Source organism: Callorhinus ursinus, unplaced genomic scaffold (assembly GCF_003265705.2).
Source record: "Callorhinus ursinus isolate GAN/ISIS: 27379988/994484 unplaced genomic scaffold, GSC_fseal_2.0 scaffold5, whole genome shotgun sequence".
NCBI lineage: Eukaryota > Metazoa > Chordata > Mammalia > Carnivora > Otariidae > Callorhinus > Callorhinus ursinus.
Window position 1 is genome coordinate 56,651,379 of NW_027397067.1, and position 10,205 is coordinate 56,661,583.

The 10,205-nt window shown below is 34.9% G+C and overlaps 1 protein-coding gene across 5 annotated transcripts in view; it reads right to left on the reverse strand.

Moving 5' to 3' along the window:
* Positions 1-10,205, reverse strand: part of CSMD3 (CUB and Sushi multiple domains 3) — a 1,170,304-nt gene that overhangs the window by 18,654 nt on the left and 1,141,445 nt on the right. For 3 of the 5 annotated variants that reach the window (XM_025871014.2, XM_073893119.1, XM_025871012.2), the window contains 3 exons: positions 4,472-4,583; positions 2,049-2,228; positions 65-130 (listed from right to left, as the gene is read on the reverse strand). In XM_025871014.2, the coding sequence (XP_025726799.1) occupies positions 65-130; positions 2,049-2,228; positions 4,472-4,583 (358 nt within the window). The remainder of the gene's footprint in view (positions 1-64; positions 131-2,048; positions 2,229-4,471; positions 4,584-10,205) is intronic. The other 2 variants (XM_073893120.1, XM_073893118.1) reach the window with 1 other exon arrangement.

Genomic DNA, 10,205 nt, shown 5'->3' on the forward strand with positions numbered 1-10,205 from the left:
TCAAGAAAATAGTAGATCACTTTTAGAAATCATGACTTCTAGGAAAACAACTGAAATTACTAACCACTTAGCTTTGGACTAGGTGTTCCTAGTGCAGGTCTTGGATCTTTCACCAGTATTTTGGAACCAGCTATGAAAAAAGAAGTAAAAGTTTCACAAAAATTAATATAATTAGGAACACATACAGTAATGCATTGTCAATTTTATTCTCTGACATTTCATATAGTTTTCTCCAAAATGTCCAATTCAACCTAACATCTCATTATCTACTCAACACTTCCATTGTACAGCTAAAAACTTCAATAATTACCCCATTATAGTTCAGTGGGACAAGGGAAAGATCAGTGCTGCCTTATCATTTCAGAATTCTCTTTCTTATTTTAAAGAATATGTAAAAGCCATATAAACCAACATGTAAACAGTTGATTACAGCATGGTAGCTGAAGCTTAAGTGTATGTTCCTGTTGCAGAAAGGCAGAAATAATTTGGTAGGTATGTGTTTCAAAATAAAAATTTGTTAAGGTGGCCCATGGTGTTATAAGAAATTGGGTAGACTCAAAACTAAAGAGTTAAAACTAAAGTTTTAAGCCAAACCAATGGTAGTTCAAAGCAAGGAAATCATGTGGGTTGCTAGATATGCTGCAAAGTTATAGGAGCTATGACATTCAGTGCTTGTAAACTGTATAAAGGCAGATCTTTTTCTTAAGAACAATATAATGTCTTTCAAAGGTTTTAAGGGAAATAATTTGGGTGAATATCACTCTGACTCCAAGATAGAACAATTTGGAAAGAAAGGGCTATTGATACAGGCAGAGACGTTGGGAGTCTGCTGCAGTAGTCCCCGTCTGGAGATGATGCTGAGTTAGCCTTCTATAGTACTGATGATAAACAGCAAAGTGGATAGATAAAAAAAGTTATTGAAATTCTGTTGGATTTAAATGGATTTTTAATCTTTCAATCTTGTGAAAAACTTAAACTGAGTAGTATTCTTGCTAAGAGAAGAGAGTGAACACATTTAAAAAAGGTCATTAACATTTGTGAATGCTGCAGGACAATAGGAATTAGAATGGCTGAAAAAAAAAAAAGGAAAAGGAAAAGGAATTTATTGATGACCTTATCAAGAATTCTAGAAAAACTTACTTTATTCCTGGTTGTGAACACATAAGCCTTTTTTCTCTGGTAAACTCACTACATCTTATCTAGCTCGGGATTGTCCTAATCAAGCAGCAAGAGAGGGAGACACTTCACTTAGATCTGGACAAAATACTATATCACCCTGGTTGACTAACAGATCTGGAGGTGTGCTGCATTTAAAACTGACAATCAGACTCTTGAATAGTGCTTTCCTGACCAAGAAGCTTTGGCAAAAACTCTCCTAAACCAAAAGGTATGTTGGCAGCAATGTTCCCTACTGTGGTAGGTTGAATAATGGAACCTCAAAATTCATGTTCACCAAGAATCTCAAATATGACCTTTTTTGGAAATAGGATATTTGAAGATATAATTAATTAGGGTTCCTCAGGTGAAATAACCTTGAAATCTAGTGACTGGTGTCTTTATAAGAAGGGGAGAGGACATATAGAGAGAAACAGGAGAGGAAGCCACATGAAGACGGAGGTAGAAATTGGTATGGAGCAGTCATGAGCCAAGCAACACCAAGGAGGAAATAAAGCTACCAAACGTTAGGAGGAAATAAAGCATGATTTTTCCCTAGAGACTTCAGAGGGTGCATGGATCTACCAACACCTTGATTTTGGGCTTCTGGCCTCCAGAACTCTGAGAGAATAAATTTCTGCTGTTTTAAGCTATCCAGCTTGTGGTACTGTGTTACAACAGCCCAGAAAACTCATACACCTACCATGATGACGTAACTAGAAGAAGGAATAAACTTATAACAAGACCTCAATAATATCTCTCTTCCAGAAGTGCCTGCCCTTGGAGTTGGTTAATATATTTCCTTTGTTCCTAAGCTAATCTGAGTTGAGTTTTTGTCTCTTCCATCTTAGGAAGGCTGAAATAGTAGAACAGCTTCTGTAATGAAAACTTACCTTCACAAACAGGAACTTTTCCAGTCCAGGTGTTATCAGATCTACACACTCTATGTTCTGTTCCACCTGCTAGGAAGAAGCCAGGCTGGCAGGTATAAATGAGTGTATAGCCATGAGATGGAAGGTCCATTCCTACTACATTTGCATGAGCAGGAGTTTCTGGTTGCTTACAGCTGTGGGCTATATTAAGAAAAAAGAAAAGTGTTCATTTTTTATAGACATGTTAAGAAAATTTTGAGATGCGAGTCACAATATATATTAGAGGCATGTTAATGCATTTATGTAAATATACCTTTGCATAGTTATTCTAATTTATCAAGGAAAATGTATCAATGTCAACATACATATTAATTTCATAGTCTATCATGTCCTAAGCAGTCATCTGTGGAACACTGGTAGATGTTACAAGGGAAGCCAAGGGGAGGGGGGAAACCTTACTATATTTTGAGATAATTAAGCTCATAAATGTGTATTATATCACTATTCTAGAGAGTCTCAATAATTATTAGCATTTTAAAGGATCTAAGAAGATCTAAGAAGTCCTGTAATAAGATGCCTTTCAAAGTTTGTCAAGCTCAGATTTTCTACACCAGTTTATGAAATATTATTTTATTTTTTATATTATTATTTTTATATTTATTTAAAATTTTAAAAACATGTTTTCTCAAGTTAAATACAACATTAGCTCAGTATATCAGTATATCACTCTGACATAATACTTCCTAATATAGAAAGTACAATTTAATAATTTTTTACATGTGGAATTTTCTGGCCATATTTTGGGTCCCTAAGTAGCAGTATCTTTTCATTCTTTTAATTTCTGTCTCCTTTTCTTCAAGCTTCCTCCCACTCTTGCTTTGCTACCTCTATTCCATTCTACCCATACTTAGGCCACTTCTTGGCCCTGCCCCCAGTTTCCCTGTTTTATCTTATAAATACCATTCCATTCTCAGAGACAGATGCTACAAAGAATTTTCTCCCTAAATCAGAAAGCATTTCTGATCATTTATTCATGGATATGGATACTTAAAAGTTGTCCATATGTCTCTGAAAAAATATTCTGTGTACAAATGTGCTTGGAAAATAATTTCCATTTGTTTCCCAATGGAGATTCATAGAGCTATAAATAAGAGCTAACTTTTTTTAATATTATGTGATAAACATTGTGTTACATGTTTTATATTTAATATAATTCCATTAATGACCTTTAATCCTGGAGGAAATATTGCTAAGGATAAACACAAATAGTCTGCCTCTACTACATTCTTTTTTTTTGGGCGGGGCAGGGGGGCAGTTACATTAACTAATCCTCACATTATGCCCAAGCAGAAGTAAGTTTAATCCTCACATTATGCACATAGTGGAAGTTCTGAGATGCTTTCAGTAATAACTCTTTTTAAATCATCATATCCTTTATAGAAGTCATCAAAGAAGTTCGGGTTACTATGAAATACCTAGTTACATCTCACACAGGTTCTAAAGTATGCACTCTACTTAATTGCCTCTTAAGGAATTTTGCCATATTTAAATACCAGCTAACCAGGCATGTGAATGACTTCTCAGTGGAGTGTTCTCCTGCTTTTCAGTAAGCTGCAGGTCCACGGGGGCTCCCATGATCATTCGGGTGGTTCTGAACAGGGCTAGAGTAAATTCACATGACTTATTTAGACTTCAGCAAATCCTAAAAAGTTGGCCACCATTCGGATGAGTATTTCTACTCCTGCTTACTCTTGTTTTTCCCCAAGATGCTCAGGATTTACAAAGATAGGAAAGGAGATAAAAAGGAGAAAGTGGGAGGGAAAGAGGTAATTCACCAGCTGAAATTTATTTCTAACTGTAAGTCAGAAAAGATAGCTTCATGACCTTGGGCTTTGTTCTTCTTTAATCTGTACGGCAAGTGCTCTCAACTTAGGGTCAGTGCACATTTAGAAGCTCCAGGAAATCCTGAAACAGTATTCAAATTTTTGGTCAAACTATTCATGTGTATTTCCTTCCATGGATGTTTCTAACTTTTCTCAGAATCTCAGAGAGTTTTGCAAGTGATAAAGGATTAAGAGGCACTAAATTGGAGCCTTCTGTATTTCAGCATACTTTAGATTCATATATTCAGATCTCTAAATTGATAAACTAATAATCATCTAAAATTATCAGATGACCAAGCTGAACACAATTACAAGAGGCTTGCAAAAAAAACAAAATTGTGCCTCGTGCCTTTTGACTTCTTTAGAAAGAATGCTCCTTAATGGGCATTGGGGTTATGATACAGTAATAAACTTATATACATAAATTATATTTTATCATAATCTAAAAGAATCCATGTAATACATCTTTTGTGTAGATACAGATTTACTTCCCACTTGTAAGAAAAAATGCATATAAATTCCTATCTGTGGTAAGTATGATTTCTTAGCCACAATACTTACGTATGCACTCAGGCTGAATTCCACTCCATGTGAGGTCAGGAAGGCAAGTGCGTGTTGTAGAGCCTTGGAGAAGGTGTCCTTTTTTGCAATGGAACTGCACAACACTTCCTACCTATAGCAAATTACAGAGAAACGTACCAATGCAGCTTCAAATATGGCAACAAATAGAAAAAAAACGTGGATGAGAAAATGCTTTCAAAAGAAATTCTTCATGGTAGAAGCTAGAAGGAAAAGATATTTCAAACTGATTTAAAGTAAAATTAAAGGACTCAAGACTAAAGAAAAAACATCTCTTTGTATACACATTATCATCAAATATTTGAGTACCCAATGCATGCGTAGGTGCCAAAATTTTGCCACAGTAGTTTGAAGAAAATATATAAGATACCAAAAGGTCAATAAGCCCATCTAAACACAAGACAGACAGGTAGATTGTTAAATAAAGATAAATAATAAAGATGGATGAAGACAGAGAAATAAAGGTAACTAACAACATAAGAGGCAAATGAATATGGAAGACAGTAAATGCAATAAAAGATGAGATGCAAAGGCCTTTAGATGCAAAGATTGTGAATGTAACAAGTATATGCTGGAAGACATGCAATTTGCACTAAGCTTTTAAGGATGTGAATTTTAGATAAATACATAAAACATGGTTTTCAAAGTAGGGTCCCAAGACTGGTAACTTCAGCATCATTAGGAACTTTTTTAGAAATGCATATTCTGGGGGCGCCTGGGTGGCTCAGTCAGTGAAGCGACTGCCTTCGGCTCAGGTCATGATCCCAATGTCCTGGGATCGAGTCCTGCATCGGGCTCCCTGCTTGGCGGGGAGCCTGCTTCTCCCTCTCCCTCTGCCTGCCTCTATGCCCACTTGTGCTCTCTCTGTCAAATAAATAAATAAAATCTTAAAAAAAAAAAAGAAATGCATATTCTGGGAACTTATCCCAGACCCACTGAATCAGAAACTGAATGGGGACCCGCAATCTGTGGTTTAACAAGCCCTCCAGGTGATTTTAATGAACAATAAAGTTTGAGAACAACTGATATAAAAGTAGAAAAGAACATGATGAGAAAATGTATGAAGGTTAAAATATACATCATATAGTTTAGGAAAAAGTACATTTGATTGGTTGGTATGGATAGTTCACACAGTGAACTGGGAAGCCGGGGAGGGGGAGAGGGTAAAGTGGGAAGCAGTAAGATACAGCAAAAAAAGAAAATAGACCCCAGAGTAATGTGTATGTGGCTTTAACTCTGAACCTGATCTTGCTTGAATGAGGTATATCCCCTCTTTAAGACTTAACCTATAAATAAAGATGATAATATTATTTGTTTTGAGATTTGTTTTAAGCATTAAATTAAGTCAAAGATAAATGTAAGAATCAATTTCTGAAGGGTCTCAAATGGCAGGCTATGGCATTTGAAAATTTTTTTTTAACGAAAACAAAGTCGCTAAAGCTCTCAGAGCAAGTAAAATTTGTGTTGAAAATTAAATTAGCCACTCCATAAAGAAATTACTAAACAAAAAGAATGACCAGCAGTAATTATAATCATGAAGCCAACACTACCATATTACATTTGAATGGACAAAAGCTGAATTAACTTGTGGCAGTAGACTTGGGAAGGATGTTGTTTACTCAGACTACATTACAAGAAGAAATCATCAGGGTTTGTTAAATGATTACAGCTGGAGGACAAGGTGAGGAATACTTAGTGTCTGCCATTTCAGCCTTCCCTAGCAGCTGGAGTCTGGAATGATCAGTCATCCTCTTAGCACATTTCACAAATAACCTGTTTCCTTCCTTCCCAGTTAGTTCCTACTCTCACCTGCTAAAGCAACATGAGGCTAAGCTTAAAATGACATAATTTGACCCAAGATTCCATTTGGACCTTGAGAGTAGCTAAATGCTACCATTTCTCATATTTTCATTATCAGCCAGAGCTATGCTATATCACAAACATTCAATTCCAACTGTCACTCTCTGATAGCAACCTTTATTCTTCCAGTTATCTTATATTTTGTCTTTCAAGACACTCTCACCATAGCTTTGAGGAGATCTCTTACCCCTTGACAACCCATTTTGTCCAGGGCCACTATACTGATCAACTCCAAGGAGCACTGTTTACCCTGGGTTCAACATAAACGAAGTCCTTCAAATTGTGCTCCAGAGCACGCAGTTCACATACCCTGAAGTTATGCAACATGGCACCACATATTTTGACTTTCTCATATGGACTAGATTATGTGACTGATCATGTAGACTTTGCAATTCTGTTCTTCAGCCAAACTGGTTTTACAAAACTCATTACCTCTGTCAATCCAGCAATCCTACTTTAGGGTAGATTTCAGTTAATGCTTGCCACTTTCTACCCATAAATCTCCGCTCATTCAATCTACCACCAAATACTGATAATTTTACCTCCTAAATCTTAAACTGTCCCCTTCTGTCTCTCCACTTATACATCCTGTTTTAGTCCTCAATATCTTTTCTACAGGTTTGGTTCTCAAATTTTAGCAGATACCATAATCAGGAGGACTTACCAGAACACAGATAGATGAACCTCCCTTGGAAGTTTCTGACTTGGTCGATCTGGGGGAGGCCCAGAATCTGTATTTCCAACAAGTTCTTAAGTCATACTGCTGCTGCTTGGTCAGCAATCACACTTTGTGAACTACTGTCATAATTATAATAATCATAAATACAGTCATGATAATAATCTAACTTGTTTCCATTACTCCAGTCTTGACCACATTAATTTTCCACATAAAGTCAGAGTGATCAACATGGAAGTATGGCCTTAGCATTCTCTTTCTTAAAATCTTTACTGTCAACTCACCCATAGGATAAAGTTACATTGTGTGAACTTGACAGATAAAAGCCCCTATAACAATGGGGTGCCTGGATGGCTCGGTCGTTAAGCATCTGCCTTTGGCTCAGGTCATGATCCCAGCGTCCTGGGATTGAGCCCCACATCGGACTCCCTGCTCAGTGGGGGAGCCTGCTTCTCCCTCTCCCACTCTCCCTGCTTGCACTACCTCTCTCGCTGTCTCTCTCTCTGTCAAATAAATAAAAAATCTTAAAAAAAAAAAAGCCCCTATAACCTGACCACAGCCCATCTCTGTAGCTTCATCACTGACCACTTACTTTTACTCAAAGTGTGCTCATATAGTACTGAATTTTTGTAGTTCCCTTAATGCATGCAGATTTTCATGCTGTTTACGCTGCATGGAATGTCTTTCCTAACTTTCTTTTCCTAGATATTGCCCTAAAAGATTTAGTTCAGACATTTCTCGGAAGGTTTCCCTGCAGCAACAGATTAGGAGAACTTTCTTTTATGTGCTCCCTTATCAACTTTCACAAAGTTACCAATGTTATCATCTATCCTATGAAATCTTCCACACACCAGAGGTTAGTTTCTCTAGACTAGGGACTGTGTTACTCACCCTTGTGCACAAAGAACTCTCAAAAATGTTAGATCAACTGAAGGAGTGGTGACTAATAATTTAATACAAAATCATTTGATTACTTAACTTAAAGATTTAACATGTCTATAGTTTCTTAAGGAAGAGTGATATCCCTTCCATACTTTACATAGCATGAAGCGAAATCACTGTTTATTCTTTGAAGCATACATTTGGGTTACTTCATTAAGTAACTCGATGTTAATAAGATTTAAGAAATATGTTGGATTACACAGCCTTTTGTTTTTACTTGTAAGACATTTTTCCTTATTTCTGCAAACTTTTCTGAAGTCATCATAAATACTGCTTTAGATATTAATCAGATACCAGAGAAGTAAAATTTATTTAAATTTTTTCTATATCTCAGTAACACATATAATAACTATTTTTGTCAAATTCACAAACACTTATACCAAATATCTAGTATACCTAGAATTAAACAAATTTAATAATGGATTAATTTTTTGTTCAGAGTTTATTATAGTTAAATCAATTACCAAAATTTTCTCCAAGTATCAATGTATTAATAAATACTTTTTCAGTTATAAGACCACTTAATACTGTATCTTATATAGCTGATCCTTTTCCAATTTGTGATGATAGGTCCTTCTGATTCTAAATTAACTTCTAACATGCATAATATAATTTGATTATTTGTAGAAAAAATAATTTTTCATTATCCAACTCAAAAAATTCATGGAAAAATAATTCATTACAATTTTCCCACCAATAACTACCAATAAAAGGTGCTCTGTATAACCAATTATATATAATGTAAAAATATTGAATATTATTTTTATATCAGGAATTTAAAAAAATCCATTTAAAGTTTTAATTGCAGCCAATGTTTAAATAAAAAATCACTTTAAGTTGGACCCAATTAGCACGGTTTGTGCAAAAGCATTATAAAATTATAAAACGTGTCTATTTAGTAAATATAATTTATCTTCTTTAACTATTTATTTTTTTTCTTATTTCTTTATTTTAAATGTTATATCTCAGTTCCTAAGCCATGAAGTTTAGATAGCTAATCAAGGCATAATAGATATTTTGTATATATTTATTTATTTATATTTTTTAAAAGATTTTATTTATTTATTTGACAGAGAGAGAGATAGCAAGAGTAGGAACACAAGCAAGGGGAGTGGGAGAGGGAGAAGCAGGTTTCCTGCCGAGCAGGGAGCCCAATGCAGGGCTCGATCCCAGGACCCTGGGATCATGACCTGAGCCGAAGGCAAACGCTTAACGACTATGCCCCCCAGGCACTCCACATTTTGTATAAATTTAGAATATTCTAAGTAAGATCTTTCTCTTTCATGATGTTTCATAGCAAATGACTTTTGCTTTCCTAGAATTTTCATCACTGTATTTATTTGTGTCTGATTTTTAACATCACAAATTAAATATATTTGTTTAATACATATATATAGCATACATATATTTTATATATATGTAAAACTAAGAATTCACAATTTATATGCTTCCTCTGCAATATATTTTAACAACCATTTTATATTTGTATTTTTTACTATGTGTTTATATTAAACATTTTGCCCAAGAAAAAATGAAGTAGCTTCTAATAAAAGACATACATATATTTTGATTAATAAAATAGATGTAGAAAGGCAAGATCATAAAAATGAAGGGAGAAAACATATGCTTAAGATTCAAGGAAGTTTCATTGAGCATCAGTTTCAGTCCTGAGTTTCCTGGTTTTAAAAAAAATTAAATTTTAAGATATCCTATGAGTTTGTATTTTAAAAAATTATCAGATTTTAGTTAAAAACACTTGATTTTATGGGATTTTTGTTTTAAAATTAATGTCATATTCATCATTTAAAAGCAAGAAAAATACTATGTAACATATTTGTCCCATTTTATGTACTTATCTACTAATTTAGATTATAAACTGGAAATCATACATCATCACCATGGTTATTTTGGTAGGCTAAAAATCTTACTGTTCAGTATCTTGCTGTTACACATCTAAGAGTCAAATTAAAACATTTCGAATCTATAATAACTTTTACAAGTCCTAACTCTTAATGATGTGTCTTCCAAAACCATAGCTCAATTTATTTTATTTATTTTTTTTAAAGATTTTATTTATTTATTTGAGAGAGAGAGAATGAAAGAGAGAGAGCACGAGAGGAGGGAGGGTCAGAGGGAGAAGCAGACTCCCCGCTGAGCAGGGAGCCCGATGTGGGACTCGATCCCGGGACTTCAGGATCATGACCTGAGCCGAAGGCAGTCGCTCAACCAACTGAGCCA